The sequence below is a fragment of the Phodopus roborovskii genome, unplaced genomic scaffold (assembly GCF_943737965.1).
Source record: "Phodopus roborovskii unplaced genomic scaffold, PHOROB, whole genome shotgun sequence".
Taxonomy (NCBI): Eukaryota; Metazoa; Chordata; class Mammalia; order Rodentia; family Cricetidae; genus Phodopus; species Phodopus roborovskii.
In genome coordinates this window covers 3,500,414-3,525,379 of record NW_026126459.1, presented here as the reverse complement: position 1 = coordinate 3,525,379, position 24,966 = coordinate 3,500,414, and the positions used below count along the sequence as shown (strand labels likewise).

Here is a 24,966-nt window from a genome sequence, read left to right as displayed (position 1 = left end):
TTTCTCATTCACTGTGTATAGTGGCCTGATGGGACAACTGTCCTGGACCAGCCCATGACACTGGGTAAACAAGATACCCCGGCCTGCAGCCTTCGAGCTCCTCCACTTTAAGGGTCCTCTATTTGTAAAGTTCTTTCTTTTTCCTCCTGGCAGATGTCCCTGGTCCCCTGCCCTTCCTTCTTGTTAGGCATTCACTAATATGGGTGCTTCTCTTTGGAACGTGCCGCTGAAAACCAGCCTGTGCACACAGTAGATGTTCATAACCGGTAGTTACTACAGAGCAAGAGATCCTGTGGGCAACAACGAGCTGACTCTGGGGGGGAGGGGAGGCTACAGGAAGCCCAGAGCACTGCACCGCACTTTGCTCTGTTAGTTTCAGTTCAGAGCCATACCATTTGAGCACCTACTATCTGGGCCCCTTTTACTATTCAAGAGGTTCTATTGAATGAAGCCTGGGGCAGGTGGCAGCCACACATGCCTTTAATCCCAGGCAGAGGATTGAGGCCAGCCTGGTCTACAAGAGCTAGTTCCAGGACAGCCAGGGCTACACAAAGAAACCCTGTCTCAGAAAACAAAACAAGACAAATCCTATTGAAGATGGGAGAAGCCCAGAGGTGAAGATATGAGATGGCAGGTCAGATTCCTTCCCTGTCTCTTTTCCTAATGGGAAGGCTGCTGACCAGTGATTGGAGAAGTGGCTAAAGGCCCTTGAGAGGGTCCAGCCTTGAAGTACACTGATGAGACACCAGAGTAGTGTAGACCTGGCCTCCTAACATGAGACTTAGAATGCCTTGTTTCTGGTCCTGGCCCCTTTGCTTTCCCACCATCTAGGTCCTACCCACAACATTCTTGTGGTTCAGTTTTCCTCGTCTTGGCTATGGGCACACTCTGCTTGGTGAGCGAGTGATTCCCAACCCAGCAGCTTGGCTTCAGATCTCATCATCTTGCCTCTAGGGAGGCCTCTGAACTTCATGGTGCTTCTGCCTTCCCATCCAGGGCTTGTCAATCTATCAGGCTGCATGGCTGGCCTGGAAGTTTCAAAGGATGGGCCTGGCTTATACCCTATGCCTCCTAGGCTTGTCCAGGCTTAGTCCTGACTCTAGCCTGGGGAAGGGACAGTTCCCTGGGCCCCAAAGCAGGATTTTTTGTTTCGTTTTGTTTTTGTTTTTAATGATCAGAGTATATTATCAAGCTACCCAAGCCCTTGCCCAGTCTCCAGTCCCCAGCTGTAGCTTTCCCTGCAGTCAGATCCAGGAGCCCTCTGGGTCTGACCAGATACATTGCTGTGCTTCTTGGGTGACCTTGTAAGGAAGGTCCTCCTTTGTCACACTTGCTAAATCACAGAAAGTTGAAAGCCCCAAAGGTTGAATCATAGGCTATTCCTTCAAAGAATGTTGTAATCAGAAAGTTTTGATTAGTGCATGCTGGGATCATGGCTGGGTTGGGTTCTCTTTTGTGGGGATGGATATTATGGTTTTGTACCGGGGATTAAACCCAAGGCTTTGTGCTGCTTGGCAAATGCTCCATCACTGAGTCCCAGCCTCAATCTCTTTATTTTTATTTCTTAAAGATCTGTTTATTTATTATGTACAGTGTTCTGCCTGCATGTATGTCTGCAGGCCAGAATAGAGCACCAGATCTTACTGTGGATGGCTGTGAGCCACCAAGTGGGTGCTGGGAATTGAACTCAGGACCTTTGGAAGAGTAGGCGATGCTTTTAACCCCTGAGCCATCTCTCCACCTCCTCTTCTTTTTAAAATTTTAAAAAAGTTTTGCAATATAGAATTTGTCTGTGTAGCTCTGGCTGTCCTGGAACTCACTCTGTAGACCAGACTGGCCTCAAACTCACAGAGATCCACCTGCCTCTGCCTCCCCGAGTTCAAGTGCTGGGATTAAAGGTGTATAACACCACCATCCAGCTGCAAACTAAAAATTTTTAAATTTCATTTCATTTTGTGTGTACAGGCGTTTTGCCTGCAGGTAAGTTTGTGTATCCTGAGTGTGCAGTGCCTATGGAGGGCAAAAAAAGGGTATGAATGTCCTGGGACTAGAATTATAGATCACTGTGAGCCACCATGTGATACTGGGACTTGAACCTGGTTCTCTGGAAGAACAACCTTTACCTCTGAGAGCCAGCTCTCCAGGCCCCTTAATCACATTTTTTATTTAGTGTGTGCATGTGTGCACGTCTGTAAACATTATCCTCAAGAGGAAGTCAGAGGTCGGCTTATGAAAGTCAGTTCTCACCTTCCATTCACCATGTTGGTCCTCATGCTTGATGGCAGGTACTTTTACCCACCGAGCCTCTTTGCCTGCCAGCCCTTCTTTTTATTTTGGGAAAAGGTCTCGCTAAGTTGCCCAGTTTGTCTTGAACTTGCAACACTCTTGCCTTTCCAGCAGCAGATATTATAGGTATATGCTGCCAGGAGCCATTCAAAAGGGTGACAGACTTTAGAACTGTACAGAAGTACCTCAGAGGCCACCAACTAACCCCTTCCTTGACCCTTCCCCAAACTGTGGGCCTGCTTACTCAGGTGGAGTGCCACCCACCCTGGTCTTGTCCAGCTCACAGCAGAGCCTTCTAAGGCTCAGTAGTATGGTGTCATGACTGGCTTGGATGTTATCAGGTCCATGATTATCTGCATCCCCAAGAACAGCCATGGGACTTGGAAGGAATGCCTCTCATCAGCACACTAACTGAATGACCTTGGGTAAGATAGCTCCCCTCTCAGCCACAAACAACACAAGCTTAATAGGATTACAGGAATTAAGCATATACCATTCTCAGGAAAAGTGCCTGGGACTGTCTGCTGTTTAGTCATTATCCAACCACCGAAAGTCAGGATGACAAGAGCCTTGACCTCAGTTGCATTTGAAATATGTCCAGTAGCCTTGGGACAGTAGAAATGACTGGCATGTCCCTTAGCTCATCCTCCCCTAAGACTGGTATCTTTGTCTCCATTTGACAGATGTGCACACCAGTTGACTGTGTGGTAGGGGCCAGGCCAGAAGACAGACCTAAGGCCTAGAAGCCATTGCTGCTGTCTTCCTGCTTCTTACATGGCATTGCCTGGAAACTCCCTCAAGGCTAGTCTTTGCTTCTGCCTTCACTGTGACCACTGAGGGGCTGACAATCCTCCACACAGATTTGCCTGCCATCCCTTGACATTCTGGCTGGCATTTGTTAGTGAGACTTGAGAGGATGTGGTCAGGGCAGCCAGTAGGCGGGCTGGGGTGGAGGCTGTTGGTTTCATCCTACCAACTGAGACACTTTGCCACATGGCTTGGTTGCAGCAATACTAGAAAGCTTCCAAGTAGAGCTTCTTCCCACAGCAGCCAGCACCAGTGTGCTTCCTGGAGCTATGGCAACTCCTTTGCCCATCCCCACTTCCACATGTCGAAAGGCCTTTCCAGGAATCCTGGGGTGGGGCTGAGGCAGGACTCTACCTGATACTGATAGTCCTGGAGCAATGTGATCTTGACCCCAGCTGAGAGCAAAGTAGGCTAGGTGACAAAGCTGGAGAGCAGGCCCAGGTGGCTGCAATAATCCACCATCTAGACTGCTGATACAGTCTCAGGCTCACAGGGCAATTCTGAGGACTCAGAGGCAGGGGGAGGCTATAAGCAGCAGGCTCAGCAGCAGCCAGGATGGGTGGCTCCTCTCGGCTGCCCTGGGGGTAGAGGCCACAGAGTGTGTCCCAGGGCAGCAAAGGCTTCTCCATCACTCTTGGCTTCTGCTAGAAGAAGAGCAGCCTGCACTGTGGTTACTAAAGGCTTAATTGCTGGCTCTGGCCAGAGTCCAGAAGTGGAACTGTGGCTTTGAGGTCCAGGAAGCCCTGCTGGTCTGGTATGGTGATGGGGTTCATCTTTTAAGAGACAGAGGAGATACTTCCCAGGGTACCCATGCTAGGACAGGTGCACACTTCTGGGATGCCTCTTGTCCCCCACTCCCTGAAAAGTGTTACCCTTGGTTCCAGTCTCCCAAATTCCTACCAGGTTTTGAGACAGGCCATACCTGGCATGGGATTGCTCAAAAGATGTGAATATAGACAGACTAAGTCAAGGCCAGAGATGGAGTGGCATCAGGAGACTGAAGGGTACCCCAATGACAGCCTGGGCTCTTGGGCCTACAGATCCCTCAAAGAGCCTTTACTGGCTTTCTGGGTCCCTACCCTGTGACCTTTTTAAACAAGGAACCCAGAAAGGGAGAGCAAGCCAGTGAGTGACTTTGGAGCCAGCACTCCCAGTTTGTGGAACTCTCCCAATTTATGGTCCTATGACCTCATGGCAACTCTCACCCATCCAATGACAATCTAATAAGATTATACTGGAGACAAGACTCTGAGGCCCCAGGTGGGAACTAGAGGTCCTTTTCAGAAAGGACAGGTACAAGGACAGGCCAGCAGCTGTGTCAGATGTAAGCCATACAATGGAGTCTGGGTGGGAGAAGGCTCAGAGTGACTGTCGCCTCCTGCCGTTTTGCTGTACGCCTTCACTCTGCATGTCCAGTGTGGGCCTGCCAGGGGTTCCTTACCTGTGGGACTCAAGAACAGTGTCATATGAAGGAGGTCTCATAGGACCTAAAGAAAGGGTTTTAGTGGCCAACTTCAGATTAGAAACTGCCAGCTGAGACAAAGTGAAAGTGTTTTCTCAGATGTGGGACTTCCTGGAGCCCGTGACATTGCAGCTGCTCACAGGAGAGTGAGCCAGCTGTGCAGGGCTGTCTTCTACCAGTTCCTCACTGCACCCCACTGGCAGATTTTCCCAGCTGTGTGGCTTCTGCACCCTGCTTGGGTACAGCCCTTTACCATATCAGGAGAGGAGTGGCCTGACCCATCTGCTGCTGGGATTCTGCTTCCTGGAACAGCACCTGGGCCAGGAGAAGCCCAGTAAGAATCTGCAGGGAGCGGCAGGAGGAAGTGAGCAGCCAGGGCTCCCCTTCAACTTCTGCAGCAGCAGAACCTCCTAGTGGCCTCCTCATCTCCAGCTAGGACGGCTCTGGGTCACCACAGACCAATACTTCTTGAATGACTCAGTAGCAGCCACAGGCTCCTAGTAGAGACTGTCCCAGTGTAGGGCCCAGGGGCTAGGATGGGTGGGAGACAGGGACAGGTCTATAGGGCAGTCCCTAGGCCCTCAACTCCTCGATCTTCCCTTCCTCTCTCAACCTTACAAGGGTGACAAGAATGGCTACTCCAGGAAAAGTCATTTTATTTTCATAAATACTCCCGCTGTCACCCACACTGATCCTACTTTTGACCACAGATGGGTGGGCAGACGTGAGGTGTTCACAGGAGGCCCCAGCAGAAGCTGATAACCGAAGCATGGAACTCTGTGAGTTCCATGGCTCTCCAGGGGAGGGCGAGTTCTCTGGCTTTGCTTCCAAGTCCCCATGGCCCCTAGGAGGCCTAAGAGCAAAGGGAGACCTCTGGGGGGGGGGGGAACAGCTCTTTGACCACAGGGCCATTTCAAAAGAAAAGCAAAGAGCCAAACCACACACCAAGTGCAAACAGCTAGGGCATGAGCATCATCCCCGGCCACTGGGTTCCCACAGAGGAGGCCTGGGCTGGTTCCAGTTCCAGCATAGCCTCCAAGTTATGGCTGGGCCTTTCCGTAAGGCATAAAAGTCAGGTGGGGAAGACCCCACCTCAGGCTGGGGTCAGGGCTGGGCCTAGCAGCCATGCTTTTTCCCTCACTCCTGAGAGTCCTTCTAGGGCACAGAGCCCCTCCCTGTTCCCGGCTCCCACTGGTGGTGGGGGTCCCAGTAGCTATGGCAAACCCAGGCCCAGCCTCCTGCCGGGTTTGGCTCAGCAGGAGAAGAAACCTAGGGAGAAGGAAGAGATACTGGGGGCCACAGGAAGGAGAGAGCACCAGGCTGAACAGGAAGAGGTCCTGTTGCCCCTCCTCTCTCTAGCCTCTCTGTCCTAGAGGCTCCCCCAGGTTTCTGGTGGGGGGAACTGATCCACATCCCCCATCTCATTGTAGGTCTGGTCACCCATGGTGAAGATGAGCTTGTAGCGAAGGCGCACCTTCTCCTGGAGCACAAATGGCAGAAACACAGGGGTCAGAGCAGGAAAAACAGGTAGCACCACCCCTAACCAGAGGCACTGCCCTGGCACAGCTGGGCACTCACCTTCTGGGGGTTAGCAAGGAGCAGGACCTGTGTGATGGCTGAGGGGTGGACGATGGGGTTAAATGCTGGCAGCTCTGTGCCAGAAGGTGGCTGCAGCCTCACCTTCATGACCTGAGGTGGGGAGGTGTATAGCTGGATAGGAGGCCATTGGTGAGGAACCAGTTCCCCTCCCAGGGTCTCAGGGATCTCTCCTCTGGCTTCCCACCACCCCTTCCCCGCTCCCCAGTGAGGGAGATCCTGTCCCCCGACCATGCCCAGCCAGCTGGCTACCCACCAAGTCTCAGGTCACCCTGCCTTGAGGGAGGGAAGGCCTGTCTGGTCTACCCTGTCACCTTAGGAACAGCTGACTGGAAAACAATGTTGCGGATGGGCTGAGGAGCAGTACTCAGCATGGAGACCACCACCACCAGCACATCAGAGCGCCCCGGCAGTGGGTCTCGAGCAAAATGGAAGAGAACACGGAAGCCATGCTGGTCATAAACGGTCACTGGCAAGATGCTGCCTGTTGGGAGAAGGGTGGGAGGGTGATGAATGGGTAGAGCCGGAAAATACCTATGTGCCTCTCACCCAGGGTCTGGCCTTCTCTGGCAAACTGGGACCCTGCAGCCAAGTCACAGCCCGGTCAAGGGCTCTGGTCAAAAGTCTGGGCTGTGCACTCCTTGAGCTCAGGGTAGGCTCTACTGGTAAGGAGGACAGGGAAGGTGTGGTGCCCTTGGTCACAGCTTCTGAGGAGGTCAAAGAAGTCTGGCTAGTTGTTAACTCAGGCTGAGAATCAGCCAGTGCTACCATTTAACTGCTCCTGGTGAGGGATGCCTGGGGTTTAGGCCTGGATCTTTCTTTGATGCTGGGTTTCATAATCTTATGGAACCTTCTAGTTCTGGCCCCTGCCTTCTCTAGGAAGGAGCGGTCAGAGTTCAATTCTAAGAAGTCCCCTCCTGTGTGACCCAGAGATTAGAAAGCCTTGCATCACTCTAGGATGGGGAGGCCCTTGTGCAGGCTTGCACTGGAGTCAGCAGTGGCAGGCCCTGGGGACAAGAGCTGACCTGGCCTAGCCCTCCCACCACACCTATCCCCACTCACTGGGTTTGATGGACTCCAGGGGCACAGTGATGTTGGCTAAAGAGAGGTCCGTGGGTGCTGGCTGTGGTGTAGGCCCAGGGAGCTCCGGGGATATGTTGTGGAGGAGGCTGGTGGTTCCAGGACTGGGCGAGCTGCAACTGCTCTTACTCTGCAGGTCACGGAGGGTGAGCCGGGGGGCTGGCTGCTGCTTCTCCCTTAATGGAAACAATGTATTAGCAAGTGATTTTTCTGGTGGTCTTTCTAGAGGCACTGGAAGGACTGGGCTACCCAGCTCTGTGCCTGTGCATCAGTGCCTCTAGCCTTGGAAATCCTTACCTTCAGTAAGAACACCTCCCACTCCTCTGCCTTAGCATCCTCCTATACTGACCCCCCTTTATCTTTCTCTAGGGGGCATGTTGGCGCGCACAGTTCACCTCATCACAGTGGGTGATCCAACATGCCAGGCTCCCAGGAACTAGTGGTAGATGATTCCCTCTGGGCCCAGAAGCTGCTGGCTTGTGGACAGGGAGGGCCCTGGCAATAGCAGCCCTCACCACCGCACTTGCTGGGCCTCCGGGGGCAGAGCCTGTTGCAGAAGAGTTTTTCCCAAGAGGTCCAGGTCATCCAGGCCACTGCTCGTTGGTAGGGGTGCCTGTGCTGGGGGTCGGCAGTCCATGTTGGGGGTCTGGGCTGGAGGAGGGACTGAGGGTTCAGTGCCGTCTGACGACTGTGGGCAAAGGGGATGGGGTGAGACTCTGAAGTGTCAGGGTCACCACCTGTGCCGAGGCCCCCCTTCCCTGCAGATGGCAACTGAGAAAGCTGCAGCACCTGTCCATGAGGCAGAACACTGGCCTGGCTGGAGCTCCACATTGCTACACTATGAGGACCCCCAAGTCACATTTAAAGGAAGAAGAGCCCTCAGCTTAACCTTGAAGGCAAGACTGTGGTCCTACTGGGGACCCTAGGCTGAGGTCCAGGCACTTCTGCTGGAGGTTAGAAGAGACTGTTGGGCTCTTCCCTAGGGTGGAACTGTCCAGCCCCAGGGAACCTTGCCCAGTACGCACCTGGCTATTTGTCACCCCTTCGGGATACCTACCTACCCTGAGCCTGTCAGAGGCTGAGGCAGCTTCAGCCCTCTTACCTGGAAGCTATTCCACCCCATACTATCTGAGCTGGGGCCTGAAGGTGGTGTGGGGTCACTTAGGCCTGTAGAGAAAGCAAGACAGGGGGTTGGACTAACAACATGCTAGCTTGAGGATCCCTGGATCCCTCCCTTTCTTAGAGGCTCAGGAGTGAAACCCACACTCTCAGAGGGAACCAGAGGCAGAGCAAAAATAGAAACCATTGTCCCAACAGCAAACTTGCAGCCCATACTTGCTTCCTCTCTTCCCAGCAAGGTCCCACAGAAGCCAACTCAAGTGCAGAAGTTGCAACTTTCACCTCTGTCCCTTAGCTGCTATGGAGTGGGAGCCAAAATAGTGAGGAGGGGACAAGAGACTGAGATTGATCACAGGTCTTGGTGAGCATCTGTGGGCAAGTACTATCCTGAGTGAGCCTGTGTGCATGTGGACCACAGCAAAGTGAACCAGGGAGACTCTGACGCTCTGGCATAGGTCAATAAAGCCAAATAATTGGTGCTGGAGGGCCCTGGGACTGGTGCCTGGAAACTTGCCTATCCTGAACACCTTGGCCACACTTGCCCTGTGTCTGACAGAAAAAATGACAGACACTGTTTTTAGCAAGTGCTCTCCAGCAACTATCAGGTCTCCTTCCCCTGTGGCACTCTTTATGACCAGAGAAGGCTGTGTGGTGGTGCACATCTTTTTTTTTTTTTTTTTTTTAAGTAGTGCACATCCACATCTTAATCCTAGTACCCAGGAGACAGAAACAGTTGGGTGCTAGACTGGTCTACAGATCAAGTACAGGACAGGCAGGGTTACACAGAAACTGTCTCAAAACAAAAACAAAAACAAACAAAACAAAAACAAACAAAAAACCCAACCAACCAAACAAAAAGCCTAAAGAAAACAATGTTTGCTACCTCCATGTTCAGCATTCCTCACTAGCAGTAGATTTTACTAAACCCTGTCCTTCCTGTCTGGAGAATCTGCTGACCCTTCCCAGGGCAGTCCCACTCCAGAAATCACCTGCCTCTGCTGGGCAGCCAGAGCTGGCCAGACTTGCAGGCTGTTTGCCAGGCTGACCTTGTTCTTAGTCTCCGTGAGCCTTGGCTTCACCCAGTATAGATAAGGCCTGCAGCTTGTCCTGAGGCCTCCACTAGCCTCCCAGTGGAGACCAGGGTTGGTGCCTGCAGGCTGGCCCTGCACTGCCCTCTTCCTTACCCAGAGACATGAGTTCATCATCAAGCAGGGAGACTGAGGCACTGGGCTGCTCTGGACTGCTCTGGTTGCCAGGGTGGGTGGGCGTGGTTGGGTATGTGGTGCCGGAGGAGGGAGGGAGGTCCAGGCCTGAGAGGTCCAGCAGGGCTGAGGTACTCTCTGAGTGGAAAGGAGAGTTGGAAAATTACTGGGGGCCACTCAGCACAGCAGGGAGGGACAGCAATCTGCATTCTCCACTCTTCACAACAGGCCTCCTGGGTCCTGGTGGCCACTGCAACCCTGTTCAAATGGCCTGCCAAGCCCTTTCTTTAGCAGGTGGCACTTGTTCAGAATGCAATCCATTTTGCTTAAGGTCAGGGAAGTGTCAGAAATGTGGAATTAGTGTGAACGCACAGTGATACCAACCAAGACAGTTGAGAAGTCACTCTGGGACACAGCTGCTCTCGCACCCAAGGCTCCTCTGAGAGGTCCTCCCACCTTCCTGGGCCACTCATAACTCATCCAAGGGCCTCGCCTGTGTCCCCCACCCCCACACACCATGCTGCCATCTTCCCTGAGTGGTCGGCATGTCTGTGTCTAAAGCTCTTTCCCTTTTCTGGTAGTCCAATCAGGCCTAGGGTTTGATCCAGCTCCACACATGTAGAGTCAGTTCATGAGATGAAACTCCATCTTCCTTGTACTCCATGACAACTTAGACCCACTTCCCCAACAACTTTAGGCTTGCCACAGAATGCCGCAGCTCCCTTCTTGGGACCTCCATGGTCTTAAGGGGCCGGGGTCACATCGAAGGTCATGCCGCCCGGCACTCTGTACCCCTCCACCCCCCAGCACTCCTACTCTCTTCTCACCAGGAATAGAGCTGGACGCGGCATCACCATTGACCTCCTCACCCCGGACCAGCTGCTTGTACAGGTTGATCACCTGGGTGAGATTGTCGTTAGCCTGCAGGATTTCAGCTGAAACAGGAAGGAGACTAGAGGTCAGACTGAAGGAGTTGTGGGGCCTCTGGATAGGGGAGGAAAGCCTCCTACATCTACCCCAAAGGGTATGTAAAGGGGAAGGGCTATGCATCCCACTATCTACAGGGTCCAGACAACTGAGCTGGTGTAGAGACTTGGAGGTGGAAGTGTCCAGGGGACAGAAGGGAGGAGAGTGAAAAGGGAGGTGACAGGGCCTGAGTGGCTGAGATGGGATGATCTGCCACACTGGTGCTCTGAGACCAAAGCTAGTCATTTTGTTTGTTGAACCCCAGATGGGAAATGGGGGAGAGCTCCCCCTCCTGGGTAGGAGATGAGATGCCTACTCAGGACCTTGTTCCTGGAGTCCTCCTCAGGTCAGTGCTGGAGAAAGGAGGCCCCCTCGTGGTGGCTCCTTCCAACTGCGGGTGTCTAGCAGGGCCTGAAGTGGGAGGTAGAGGGACAGGGCCAGACCTCATCTCAGCAGCCTGGGACTCACCTAAGGCCTCATCATTATCTTCTGTGTCACTGGCCAATCGGAAGAGCGTGGGCCGCATGCGCTCACAGCGCTGGTACAGTTCCTGGGGGAACAGGGTGAGTGGATAAGGGTTCTCAGGGGACTTGGGAGCAGGCTGGGGGTCGGCTGGAGCAGGCCCACCTTCATGAGGTCCTCACTGCTGCTGGACGCAGCACCCTGGCTGTGGCTCATCACCATCTCTGTCAACAGTTTCACATTGTTGTTGACCTCCTCAATGGCATTCACCCGCTTTGAGATCTTCTCCATCCGCTTCTGGTCCTGTGAAGCAGCAAATGACCGGAGGCTGTCTCAGGCCTGCCACTTGCCCTGGAGATGGCACATGAGTCTGGAACAAGGGCTGGATGGGCATGATTTCAGCAAGACTGTGGCCAAGTCTTGCTGAGAGCTTGCCACTCAGGATGGGTACTCTGTCCAAGAAGCAGCCTACTATTACTGTGTCATTTCCTATACTCTGCCAGAGTCCCCAATCCAGGGGTAGCCCTAGATCACTTCAATGGTCTTATACCATTTTTGCCCTCCTTTTATGTCTGTCTCTTGAAGACAATGTTCCATGTTCAGGGTGGCCTCACACAGCTTGGCCCTGTAATACAACCCTGAAGATAAGCCATCCAGGCCTGAGAAACACCTTTTCCTGCAGCTGGGGTATACAGAATAGCCCCTGACAGTTAATCTGGGGCTTAGTCTTAGCCTGACCAACCTGCATGACCAGATCTTGCCTATGAGGAAGAATGAACTAACAGTTTCTGTGAGGTACACATTTCTAAAACATCTGGAAAATTTCTATGCTATTTTCTTTCTTTTCTGTTTTTGAAGACAGGGTTTCTCTATATAATAGCCCTGGTTATCCTGGAATTCACTATGTAAACCAGGTTGGCCTTGAACACCGAGATTTGCCTGCCTCTGCCTCCCAAGTGCTGGGATTAAAGGCATGCACCACTATTCCCAGTTTGAAGTGTACATTTTCCAAGAAAAAAAGAAATCACCCGATGATCTAGATACACAGGACTGCAGGTGGGTAGTCACCTTGGGTACAAGATGGGATATCTCCTGCCTCTGAGGTACCTGCCTTGTGGCCTTGACCTTTTATTTCCCAGCTGCCAATCCTTAGCCTAGAGAGCTATGCTACCTTTGGCCTCTTCTGTTTGAGCTATTAAGAAGGAAACCAAGATCTTTGGTTTGTGACAAAGTTTCATTCTGTAGCTGGCTGGCCTGGAATTCAGTCAAGGCCATGTTCTTGTCCTGGCCTCCCCAGTGTTGGAATAAGAGGTGTGAGTCATCTTGTCCATCCTGAATACTTTTTTTTAAAAAAGTTTCTGTTTGAGTCTTTCTCTACATAGCCCCGAGTGTCTTGGAACTATGTAGACCAGGCCAGCCTTGAACTCACAGAGATCCACCTGCCTCTGCCTCCCAAGTGCTAGGACTGAAAGTATGTACTAGCATACCCAGTCTTGAATACCTTTTTTGATGATTTGGCCTTATAGTTTCAGTGTACACTTCTAACATATGACTTATACATTAACCATATTAACATCTGTGGTTTGCCCTGTGTGTGCATACCTCTGTACATAACACATATGTACTTATGTATTTAAAAAATACTTGAAGGTTCAATTTGTTTGGGGAGGTGCTAAGGACAGACACCAGGACCTCATGCATGTTGGAAAGCATTCTACCATTAAGCTGTAGCCCCCAGTGTATCCCTTCCTCCCTCCCTCCCTTACTTTTCTTTTTCTGAGACAGGGTCTTGCTATATAGTCTAGACTAGCCTCTGAAGTTCCAAGATTACAGGTGAACACCATCAATTATTGGCCTTGTTACTAAAAACACTAGCCCCTCAGGAACTCACACATAGCAGGTTCACTCACTACTGGGCAGTTCTTCCTGATAAACCATCAGCCTCCTAGTGGCTGATGATTATTGCTATGGCAATTGTTCTGCTAGGCCACTAAGGGGCTTTATATGCACGTGTGTGCACGCACGCGCAGACACACACACACACACACCCTCTTGCTTGGTGGCCTAGCTCCATTCCCATCCCTTCTACCCCTGTGCCCTAGGCCAGCCATCACCTCCTGCACCATCTCCTTGATGAGCTTGTTGGCAGCACGGAGGTCTTCAGGGTGTGAGCTCTTCAGAAGTCGAGCCAGCATCTGCAGAGACAAGCAAGTGACTGAAGGCAGCACCAGGCCAAAATCTACAAATCTGGCTCCTCAGATACTAAAGATACTAAAGCTCTGGGCAAAATGGAGAAAACTGATTGACATCTGATAGGTGTCCATTTGGATAAAAGCAAGACACTACACACACTCCCCACAGGGCATAGCAGAAGGATGCTCTCAGCACACAGCCCTCCCTAGAGCACTGTGGCTTTCAGAACCTCCAGGTGGGCACACCAGAAACCATAGTGGTAGCCTTGGAGCTGGCTGGGGAGGGCTGCAGTCCTTACTTCAACAGCTTCTCTCTAAGCAGATGCTTTTTTAACTAAAAGCTAGTCAACTGGTATAGAAAGACATAAAGCTATGCAGCTCCTCAACAACCCTAGATCATGAGCTGTGCTTACTGAATGCAGATGCTTGCATGGATCAGTGTATTCAGCTGTCACTAAGAGCTGCTTCTGCCCACAGCCACCTCCACAGGGATCATATTCTGCACGAGCCTCTGTTCTAGAGGCCTTAATGCCCAAGCTGCCACTCTGCCTTACCTTGGACTTCTCCTCATCTTCAAAGATCACATTCTTTGGCCGTGGAGGGGGGAGGGGAAAGATGGCATCCTCTGGAAGCTTGGGGTCAGACTTCACAATCCCTGGGAAACACAGGGTAAAGAAGGCTGTTAGTAGATGTCAGGTCCAGGGTAGCAGGAGAGGGATATGAGAACAGGGAGGCAAGGTCGGAGGTATAACTAAGCTTTTCATCACAGTTCAGATGGAAAGGCATCCCTGCAGCCTGAAGCCAAGGAATACCACAAAGGCACACAACATAGCAAACCTCACTCAAGAGATCCATTGGGAGGGAAAAACCCAGGAGGGTGTCTGCCTCTGCTCGGGCAAGAAATAGCAGCAAACTGAACAGGATACAGGGCTTATATACAGTTCCTTGGGAAATGGGTGAAACTTTCCAGGGTAGAGACTGGAGGAAGGGATTTCTTGTCCAAAAAAAAAAAAAAAAAAAAAAAAATTTTTTTTTTTTTTTTGGTGTTTTGAGACACTTTTTTTGTAACTTTGAAGTCTGTCCTGGAACTTGCTCTGTAGACCAGGCTGGGCTTGGACTCACAGAGATCCACCTGCCTCTGCCTCCCTAGTGCTGGGATTGAAGGCATGTCCCACCACTGCCTGGCTAGAAATTGGGCTTTTTACTACTTAGGGTGGGGACAAGGTCCAGCAGTTAGTGTTCTGTGGGTGGAATGTGGCAGTTAGAGGCCCCTGGGGGGGGGGTCTGTGTGTGTGCTCGCAAATGCTTACAAAAGGGAGGTCAAACTTTTGTAAGTTCACCAGCTTTGGACTTTGATGAATGGGACTGCTTCCCCCCCCCCCATACACACACATGATTTCTCTGTGTAGCCTGGGAATTTGCTCTGTAGACTAGACTGGTCTTGAACTCACAGAGGTCTGCCTGCCTCTGCCTCTTGAGTGCTGGATTAAAGGTGTGTGCCACCATTGCTTGGCAGTGGAGCTATTTCTTACCTGCATAATGAACTGCATCAGAGATGGTTTAAGCCTAATATATATTAATATATACATTACACATATGTAACTTAAATAATAGTTCATTTTTATTTTATTTACTTTTATTTCATTTGCATTGGTATTTTGCCTACATACATGTCTGTGTGAGGGTGTCAGATCTTGGAGTTAGAGATAATTGTTAGCTGCCTTGTGTGTGCTGGGAATAAAACCCAGGTCCTCTGGAAGAGCAGCTAATGCTCTTAACCATTGAGCCACCTCTCCAGCCCCCTTTTTATTTTTTAAAGATTTATTTTTAATTATGTCTCGTATCTGTATCTCCATGTGGGTGGGTGTGTGCATGTGGAGGTCAAAAGCATCCAATCCCCTAGTGCTGGAGTCCCAAGTGCATGTGAGCCACTTTTGGAGTACAGGAAATGAACTCAGGTCTTTGGAAGAGCAAGTGCTCCTACCTGCTAAACTATCTCTCCTGCTCCATACATATTTTTTTGAGGAAGGCTATCTGTTCTGAACTCACTATGTAGCTGAGGGTGGGTCTTCAATTTTGAATCCTCCTGTCCCCATTTCCTAAGTGTTGGGATTATAGGTATGCCTTACCACACCTGGAGTGTTTGGTATTGGGGGATAGAACCCAGGCTTCATGCATGCTAGGCGAACATTCTACCAACTGAGCTACATCCTTAGTTTCTGGGCACCTGTGTTTTGAGGTCACTCTCTGCACATGACCCCACACCTCTCTTTTTTCATTCAAGCTGGCCTTAGGCATAGCTATAGAGAGGTACCACTGGCTATGTGTTCTTGAGACATGAAGGGCAGACCCATGGCCTTGCTGGAGCCAGAGCTGCAGGCAGGACACGTTACTGGTCTCTGGCACCCTGGGGGTGGAGGCTCACCCTGCTTCTTCAGCATCTGGTAGGCTTCTGCAATCTTCACCTCTTCAGGCAGGCCAACTGTCCAGCTGTACAGCAGCTCCAAGATTTTATTCTTCACCTTCTCTGATGTCCTGGAGCCCAAGTACTTCAGAGACATACAGATAGAAAGTTCTCTGAGACTGCTCAGCCCTACTCACCTAAGCCCTCAGCCTCCAAGCCTCCCTGATGCCTCTGAAGTCCTCAAATGCTCAGTAGCCTGGTGTAAACTGAGCTCGGTTGTTAGCTGGACCACCACTGGCTGTGTCAGCTATCTGTGACTCAGTTTCCTCATTGTGGGTATGTGAAACTTGGAGGCCTAGAGTAGGATCATTTGCTCAGAGTACATAGAACTGAACCTCAAGACCACAGCAAGGAGCCTGGGGCTCCAAGTAAGGAGGGAAGGGCTCATGTACAGCCATGAGCCATCATATATCATCTCCAGCAGCAAACTAGGCCACAAGACTTTCACTGAATAGCTTTCTCCTGGGATACATGGGGCTGCATGGCCCACTCAGAGTTCTGTTCAGAGGAATGGCAAGGGGGATGGGCATCAAATATGTATCCGACCTTTAAATATGCATTTAACCTGTGGGAGGACTTTTCAGGCCAAAGGCCAGTAGCCAGGGTGTGGCCCATTTGCTAACATAACTGACTCAGGTTTGTGGCTTCAGATGCTGAGGTTCAAGGAAACCACATCTAGGTGATGGGGACAGGGAGAAATGTCAGACACCTAAGCAACCTGGACTGGCTGTACCCAATGACAGCATGTGTGCACCCTGGAATCAGCTTCCCTGTATACTGAGTGGTTCCTCAGTGGCCAGGCTTTCCTGACTCAGCTGGGTCCTAGAGAAGGATCTGTGCCGGGTTCCTAACAGAGGGCCCCAGGCATCCTTTTTCTGCAACCTCCATCAGACCCAGCACTCCGAGCCTTGGCTAGGACGCACCTTGGGAGACACGACCTTGATGAGCTCATTCAGGAAGCGGAACTTGCCCACCTCATCATGGAAGCGCTTGCCACAGCTCTTCATGCATGTTTCCAGAACCTGGGAAGGGAAGCAGTGAGGGTCCCCCGATCTTGCCAGGGCCTACAGCACAAGGTGCAGAGGCTCAAAGGTCTCTGTGATTGCTCATCACTCCCTAGAGCACTGACCAGCCCTGTTCAAGCTGCATTAATGACCATAGGCTTCTCCATGGCTTGGTCCATGGCTTTTTACTATTTTTCTTTTCTTTTCTTTTTTTTTTTTTGTTTTTTGTTGTGTTTTTTTTTTTGAAACGGGGCTTCACTGTGAACCTTGTTTTCCTGGAACTTACTCTGTAGACCAGGCTGGCCTTGAATTCACAGAGATCCACCTGGCTCTGCCTCCTGAGTGCAGGGATTAAAGGTGTGTGCTGTCATCATCACCTGGCTTATTTTTCATCTTTTAAAAAACAATTTGGCACTACACTGGCCTTTCCTTCCCAACCATGAAATCACAAGACTCCTGTATACTTCAAGAAGAAACCCCAAACAAAAACTAACGTGTTGGAACATGTATAGTTACTTAGAGCAATTTTTGCCTGGCTCAGACAAAGGTGTCCTAAGGTAGCTGGTACATGGGCTGTGCAGGGAGTCGCAGACAGCGACCCATCTCTTTGGCTTCTGGTATAGCCATGAAACCTCAGTCTGGAGCCTCTCTCTTAATGAAGAAGATAGTGCTGCCTAGGGTCTGAAGATCCTGTGAGGCCTAGGTGGCCCTTGCAGAGAACCTGGGAGCTCTACAAACACAGATTCCAAACCATACATGCTGAGGGCCTTAACTCTGTTTAACATGTATCCTGGGGAGGCATCCATTAGGTAGCTGAAGTGGAGAAGCAATCCCTGCCACCAGAGAGGCCCAGCTGCGACAGGAGACTAGCCTTGGGGACCTTGAGGGCTGATCCTGACCTACATCCTGGATCACCTAGTCCCAATTCCCTAGGGATCCTGGAACCCCAGAATCTTTTCTTACCGTCAAGGCCTGGATGGCTTCCCACTCCTGCGGGGACTGGATCTTGTGGGCCAGCAAGCGGGTGGCAAGTGGAGGCCTGGATAGAAGGAACACAGTAATGACTGACATGGTACCTGACTCACTCACAGGGACAAGTCACTAGGTTAACTTGCAGCACTTCAGTCTTCTACTGGCCCTGTGAAGCACATACAAAAGCCCGTGACTCTCCAGATCAAACAGGACCTGGGATGGTGACAGGCAGTGCCAGGCACCCAGTGTAGACAGGGACTTTCAAGAAGTGTAAGCTTAGCCCCCTTGGCTTTAAGAACTATGTCACAGGCCTGGAAATGTTGCTTATTGATAGAGAACCTGCCTGGCGTGGTGAGTGAGACCCTGAGCTCAAATTCATCACCACCAAAAGCAACTGTGTAAGCACAGGTGACCACAGCCTGATGCTAAGGCCATGCATGCAAGGTGGCTCACAAGCACCTCTACTTCTTGCTTTCCTCAGTGGCAGGAAGATCCCTGGAATCCTAACATACGCAGCACTGCCAGTGCATGTTAGAGCTGAGGAGAGTGAGGCTCAGAGCAGTCAGTGACTTGCCCAAGACTAGTCAGAAGTGGGACTCATTTGCCCCATAGCTCATGAACCCCCACCAAGAGATGCTGGAGATAAGCACACGCTCTGGGAAGGAGGGTGGAGGAGAAGCACACTGTGATCCAGCAGCACCAAGAAGCCTGGGAAATGTCTGATCCAAGCCCTCAGAGAGTCAATTCTAGGGGTGGCCCACATGCATATTTCAGACAAGCATCCCAGGTAGTTCTGGTTCTTTTCTACATGAAGGTGACGTTGGGGAGGGTGTAGTCTAATCTCTGGGAGGCCCCCAATAAACCATCAGCCAAGGTTTAGATTTGACCAAGCTTAGGACTGCCAGTGACAAGCAAGAGCAAACAGCTAAGCCTCAGTTTCTTCTTTTAGAAAATGGGCCCAGGAAGGTTCCCTCAGGTGGTTGGCATATATGTAGCCTCCAGCAAAAAGAGCCACTGTCTTTGTTAACTGTGACTGCATTTAGAATAGAAACTGGGTCTCTAGCCTGCCCAAGACCAGGTTCTGGAGTGTGCATGACAGGAGCACAGTGTGTTTTGTTGAGTGTATTCACCAATTGGAGCCACCTACCCCTCAAAGTCTTCGTTGAGCTGCTCGCAGAACCCGTTGATGCTGGCCCAGTTCAGTTCCTTGTTCAGGGGATTTGTGGCTCTGTCTGCAGGAGCAGAGGAAGTCAGTATGGACTAGTGGGATTTCTGCCTCTTCTCACTTTTCCCAGCAACTGGCAAGGTCAGGAGGGATTGAGCACATGGGTGATAGACAGCCCCAAGCCTGAGCACCAACATTGAAGCAGAGTCAATGGCTGCTGCTCGCCTGGTCTTTCCACACAAGGCCTCCATCTTCAGAGCCTGTACTCAGGGATCATCTTCCATGATTGTACCCCACCATGCTCACTTTACTGCCTCTTTTCTGTTTTCAAGAACAGTATCCCTACTCTCCTGGAATCTGTACTCAGGAGGTTTAGGGATAAGAAAAAGGTCAAGGTCCCAGACCTTTAAGAACTGTAGGGCTGCGCAGTGGGCCAAGAAAATCTAGACTCCCAAGAAAAAGTAACTGGCCAAGAAACCATAGGAACCCAGAGCAGGAGACTCTGGTCAGCCTGGGGTCAGAGCAGCTGTCCAGAGGAGGTAACCATTCCAGCTAAGTCTGAAAGGAGTTAACCAGGCTGAGGGCTCATCTGCCTAGCTAAGGACATGAGCCTGGAAAAGACTGTACCCTGGACTTTGTCCCTGAGGAATGGAGGCTCAGAAACACCTCTTCTGATGGTCATCTCTGTCCTTTGCTTCCGCCCAGGGTGGTAGTGGCTATATCACTGACTATTCTTTACCGTGGGCTCAAGTGGACTATTATAGGATGCTACTGTACACGCATCACTAAACACACATATCTCCCCTCAATGAGAGAATGAATGATCATGTGGGATCAGTGGCAAGTAGGGTGAGGCTGCAGAAGTTGAACTGTGGGGTTGAGCAATAAATAGCAAAGAGGAGCGTGGTCAATCCCCTTCTTGAGCCCTCAATAATGGCTAAGTGAAGATCTAGTAATACAACCCAAAACCCCCATTTCCCTACTTGCAGAGCTGAATAAAACAAGGAATGGATGAGAAATACCTTGTGCATAGTGACACTGCAGTGTCTTCATGATTCCCAGACATTTCTGCCCATGCTGGGGGTACAGAGGGTCATAGCCCAAGATGTGGGGCTGTGAAAGACTGTAGGTAGGAGGAAGCTATAGCCCAGTATGTGGCACCTGCCCAGCTGGGGACCTATGCTATGCCTAGGGTAGACACCCTAGCACCTGGCAGCCATTCACTTGATCCATATTTATTTTATTTTATTTTTTAAATACAGTGGTGGCCAAAAGCCCTGCTGTCCTGAAGCTCACTGACCTAAACAAAGCAGCGCTGATTAGTGATCACACAAGGGCTATAAAGGCCAGAGTAGGCAGAAAGGGTGGAAAGTAATGGGGTAGGCTGTTCTCTCCTAGGTAACTCAGAGGCAATATGGCTGGGCAGAGGGCTGAAGTGGCATTATCTTGGTACAAATCTATTCCATAAGCTTTGTGATAACAGAAGTCACCAGTGAGCCCCCAGTGTCACCAGGAACATTCCTTGCTTTCTTGGGGAAGGCTGCACAGTTATTGTCTCCCAGTTCCCCACAATGGCCAAGGACTGAACACTGGAGACTCCAGCCTGGAGCCAGAGAGAATGTCTGGGGTACTGGCCTCTCAATGACAGCTGGGGAAAGGGCTAAAACAGGAAGTCCTTTCAAGTGACAAAGGCATGTGATCGACAGTGAAGGTGGGGCCACTCAATCCGGAGTCAGGAGCCAGGGAAGAAGAAACTCTGACTGCCCAGCAAACCGAGGATCTTACAGTTAGAGACAGCCTCCCTTCCCCACAACCTCCTGGGGGGGCATCTCCCCTGGTAGGTGTCAGGGGAGAGTACTTTGAGGAGGGAGAGAGGTGTGACTTCTGGTGGTGAAAATATCTATGGTCCTTCCTAGAAGCTACCCTTTACCTCTGACCTCTTGAGACCTGTGCAGTTGTGGCATCTCAAGTCTACGGCCAGTGAGTTTCTTCTTCCACTAACATCCCCTCCACCACTGCCAGGCTGACTCTAGTTTGGAATCAATCTCCCAGTTCAGCTCTGTTCAAGACTGCTGGCCATGACTTCCCACATCACCTGCATCCTTGGTGTACCTGAGGCCATGAGGTTCAGCTGAGGATAGCTCCATTCAGAAAGGCTTTGAGACGGACTAGAAGAGGCAGCCTGCAGCTACCAGGGGCATAGTCTAGCAATGGGTTTGGCAAAGCCAGGGATCTTTAGCAGGGTGGGACAGGGAGAGCAGAGGGAGGGAGGGCCTGGGGGGGCTTGGAAGCCAGAGTTGTAGGAAGCTGTTTCTGAGGAGACAGGAAACAAGGGCAGAGGCCTTGGGAGGAAGCTCAGGAAGGGCTAGGAAAGCAATCTGGGATGTAGAGTGAACCTGGGCTGGGTGTAGTGACTGAGAACTTGGATTTCTTTAGGGAGTCTAAGACCAGTCCCTTCCAAGCTTTGCCTGAGCTGGATTAGATGGATCCAGGAATCCGCTCCTTCCTAAACCCGGGGAAAGAGCAGACCTGAGAAGAGCTGCGGGTACAGGGAGAAAACACCCAGGCCCTGAGCTAGTGGGGTCCCTCAAAGGGAAGACTCGAGGGGCTGCTCTTCAGTAGCGGCCAGGGCCTCCAGGGTTTGGGGTGCTCTCAGCAACCAGGCCATCGGGTAGGTGGGCGGCGTCCGCACACAGCCAGGCTGCGCAGCGGCTAGGGTCCGAGCGGCGGACTGGGGAGCCGCCCCTCCGGGTCGGGGGCGGGGCGTGAGGAGGGGGCGCGCGGACCCCGCCCCCGCCGGGAAAGGGGCCAACCTCGAGCCCCCGGTTCCGGTTCCGGTCCGGCCCGCGCCCCTCCCGGACACTCACTGATTCGCGCCTCAAGAGTCTCCGGCTCCATCGCGGGCTCCATCCGCCACGGGCCCCCGCCTCGGCACCGCCTCCGCCCCCCGCCGATCTCGCGGGAACTCCTTGGCACCGCCCTCAGCCGGTTAAAGGGGCCGCGTCCGCCCGGAGGAGTCGGGGACGGTGCGCTGTAGCGCTGGACACCATCGAGATGCAGGCGGGATCGCCTAGAGCGTCACCTCCTTGCCAACCCCTCCCCCTGGCGGCTGGCTATTTCGCCGGTGGGACTCGCCGGCGGCCTCGCAGCTCCGGGCGTTCAGGCGGGAAAGGAAGTGGAGAGCCTGGGAGTTGCGGGCGGCACCATAGAAACACCACGGGACGCTCTAACTCTGTCAGCGTCACGCAGATACCCGTGACTGCTTCCGGAACAACGCTCCTGAGCCATGTTTCTCAGGGGCTCTGAAGTCACTTCCGGAGCCCTCGGGGGTACTTCCGCTTAAGTGGGAAAGTGGCACTGTCCCTTAAAAGGGCGAGTGGGCACTGTGGCCGCCTCGAAAATGACGAGATTAAGCCAACGTTTGTTTAGCACTTAATGCTCCAGAAATGAGTCTAATCATTCTTTTTCCTTTGAGACACGATTACACTTGCAACTCGCTCTGTAGACCAGGACTGCACGGAACTCATGAGATCCCTCTGCCTCCGCTTCCCAAATGCTGAGATTAAAGGGGTGCGTCACTACGCCCAGCAAGAGGCTAAGTATTTTTCCCCCATGAATCCATTTCTCAAACCCAGGAACCAGGTAATGAGTCTGCCTGCGGTCACCCAAGGGCCACCCAAGAGCGCTTGCACCAGGTACTTCTTCTGCAATCAGCTTGCAAACCCGTCAAGAGCTCATTCATTGCATTTGGGTTATTCTGTGACCAGCAGTGACGAGGAAGAAAGGCTAGGTACATAGCCCACAAGGTGATGAGGAGCTGGGCGTGTTTTCACACGTCAGTAACTGGCCAGCATTTGTCAATTCAAGGCCGATGTGGAATATGTTATCTCAAAGCACACAACACAAGCAAGGGAAGCCCTAAAGGTGGTAACAAAATGAGAAGGTCTCTTTCCCCAAACTGGTAGTGACGAAGCCAGGCTCTTGTTTTGGGTAGTTCAGGTGACAACAATGCGAGATACTCGATTCTTCCACTCGGAGGGTCGCCTTGGATAGGACTCAGGAGTGCCCTGGCGGGCTGCCTGGGAAGTGGCTGTGGTACGCTCTCCAGTGAGCCTGCGCCAAGAAAAGTTAAAGAGCTTGTGAGACCAAGGGACCGGCGAATCCAGTTCCACGAGGAATCTAGATTCACCTTGCAGAACCACAGTGACCTTATTTCAGTCGGGTTTTCTCCTGAAGCCAACGATCACTGCTGCAACACATAAGAGACAGGAGGGTATATGTGTATTTACAGTCCCTCAACAATAGCCCGCACGAGATGGGCATGGCCCTCTTTGTTTCCTGTATTATTAAGATTGCTAATGAAATAAAACACAAACTGTGTTTTCCAAACTGATTGAGAGTCAGATTCCTACCCACAAGCACTTTTGGGGGGCTACCTGAGGCAGGGTCTCATGTAGCCTAGGCTGGCCTTGAACTTCTCTGGTCCCCCTTTCCCCACCTCAGAGTGTACCACCATACCTGCAAGGGATTAGAGCTTTTGCCAGCTAAGCAAATACTCCACCAATTGAGCAACATCTCTAGTCACCCCAGTCTCCATTTCTCTTTAGACAGTCTTTTTTGTTTGGTTTTGGTTTTGGTTTTCGAGACAGGGTTTCTCTGTAGCTTTGGAGCCTGCCCTGGAACTCACTCTGAGACTAAGCTGGTCTTCAGTTCACAGAGATCCGCCTACCTCTGCCTCTCCAGTGCTGGGATCAAAGGCATGCACCACCTGGTCTTTTTTTTTTTTTTTTTTTTCTTTTAAGATTTATTTATTTTAGTGCATTGGTGTTTTGCCTGCATGTATGTCAGTGTGAGTGTGTGTCAGGTCCCTTGGAACTGGAGTTACAGACAGTTGTGAGCTGCCATGTGGGAGCTGGGAATTGAACCCAGGTTCCCTAGAAGAGCAGCCAGTGCTCTTAACCACTGAACCTTCTGTCCAGCCCCCAGACAAAGTCTTTATAGCTCAGGCTGGTAATTTATATGGGTGCTGAGGATTGAACCTAACATTTCATACACATGTAAAGCAGACATTTTCCCAGCTGAGCTCTACCCCTCAGCTCCCCCGGTGTGTATTTCTTTGCATGCTTATGGTTTGTGTCTGCCCCCATCTAGAACTGTCTAGGAAACTTCATCCCTGAGTAGCTGCATCTGGTGAATCCTGGTCTACAGAATGAGTTCCAGAATAACCAAAGCTACATAGAGAGATGCCGTCTCAAACAAAACAAATCTTTTAAATAAAATCATTGCATGTTTATTTACATGTGTGTGTATACAGCACGGTAAACATGTGGAGGACAGAGAACAACTTTCAGGAGTGGATCCTCTGATGGATCCCAGACTCAGGTAATCAGCTTGGTGACTAGAGTCTTTATTCACAGAGCCATCCTGCTGGCTCCACACCGGGCTTTAAGTGGCACTGGCTACATTCTAAGGACTTTGTGCATGCTAGACTAGACAAGTACATCCCCAGACTGGCATTTAATTATTCCAGTGAAAGACAGCAGCAAGTGCAGGGCTTGACCCACCCCGGCTCTTCCCTTCCCCAAAGCACGGAGGCCATTGCAGAGCACCTGCCTTCACCTCCCTCGCTTGCCAGATCTAGACACTAGCACTTTGTTTCCCTGCCACCTTGCAGGACAAGGATTCCAAGGACAGCAGGAAATGCTTGGAGAAGCTCCAAGGAAGGACTTCCTTGTTTCTCTGTCACAGTCACAGCTGTTGGGGGTTAGGGGGATGGAACAGTTGTCCCAGATGTAGAGAATCTTAGAGATGGCAGAAATCTTTGGCCTCATCTAATTATCCAGAGCTTTTGGGTCTTTTTTAAAAAACAGATATCCAGGATGAACCATTTGTTTATGAGACAAGGTGAAGCTTAAGTGTTTTACAGAGTTTGAAGTTTATAAACAATTTAGGGACATTGTAAAAAAAAATTGAGAGCTGGACAGTGGTGGCACATACCTCTAATCCCAGCACACAAACCTTTAATCCTAGCACTCAGGAGGCAGAGGCTAGCCTGGTCTACAGAGGGAGTTCCAGGACAGCCAAGGCTACACAGATAAACCCTGTCTTCAAGAAAAGAAGAAATTGAGGCCAGTCGGGTCTACATAATAGAGTTCCAGGTCAGCCAGGACTCCACTGGGAGTCCCTCTC

The 24,966-nt window shown here is 51.3% G+C and overlaps 1 protein-coding gene across 2 annotated transcripts; it reads right to left on the bottom strand.

Moving 5' to 3' along the window:
* Positions 1 to 5,191: 5,191 nt before the first annotated feature.
* On the bottom strand, positions 5,192 to 22,075 carry Gga1 (golgi associated, gamma adaptin ear containing, ARF binding protein 1). Of its 2 annotated transcripts, none has more exons than XM_051189340.1 (17): positions 21,645 to 22,075; positions 18,760 to 18,844; positions 17,604 to 17,679; positions 16,560 to 16,658; positions 15,598 to 15,721; positions 13,727 to 13,827; positions 13,095 to 13,175; positions 11,146 to 11,283; positions 10,987 to 11,068; positions 10,380 to 10,487; positions 9,535 to 9,690; positions 8,334 to 8,398; positions 7,747 to 7,919; positions 7,214 to 7,407; positions 6,466 to 6,635; positions 6,134 to 6,244; positions 5,192 to 6,035 (listed from the first exon to the last, which is right to left on the bottom strand). In XM_051189340.1, exons 1-17 carry the CDS (start codon positions 21,685 to 21,687, stop codon positions 5,925 to 5,927), a joined length of 1,917 nt encoding a protein of 638 aa, XP_051045297.1. In that variant the 5' UTR covers positions 21,688 to 22,075; the 3' UTR covers positions 5,192 to 5,924. The 2 variants fall into 2 exon arrangements, with proteins under 2 accessions (XP_051045297.1, XP_051045298.1); XM_051189341.1 differs by lacking the exon at positions 21,645 to 22,075 and adding an exon at positions 20,890 to 20,914.
* Positions 22,076 to 24,966: the final 2,891 nt, after the last annotated feature.

What these genes read in the sequence shown, in the direction of transcription:
- Gga1 (XM_051189340.1), bottom strand. Translation starts at nt 21,687, where the DNA reads ATGGAGCCCGCGATGGAGCCGGAGACTCTTGAGGCGCGAATCA. An exon ending in TGGGGTGGAATAGCTTCCAG is followed by an intron (nt 7,920 to 8,333) that starts GTAAGAGGGCTG and finishes CTTTGCCCACAG; the next exon opens with TCGTCAGACGGCACTGAACC. An exon ending in GAGGCCCAGCAAGTGCGGTG is followed by an intron (nt 7,408 to 7,746) that starts GTGAGGGCTGCT and finishes GTTTCCATTAAG; the next exon opens with GGAGAAGCAGCAGCCAGCCC.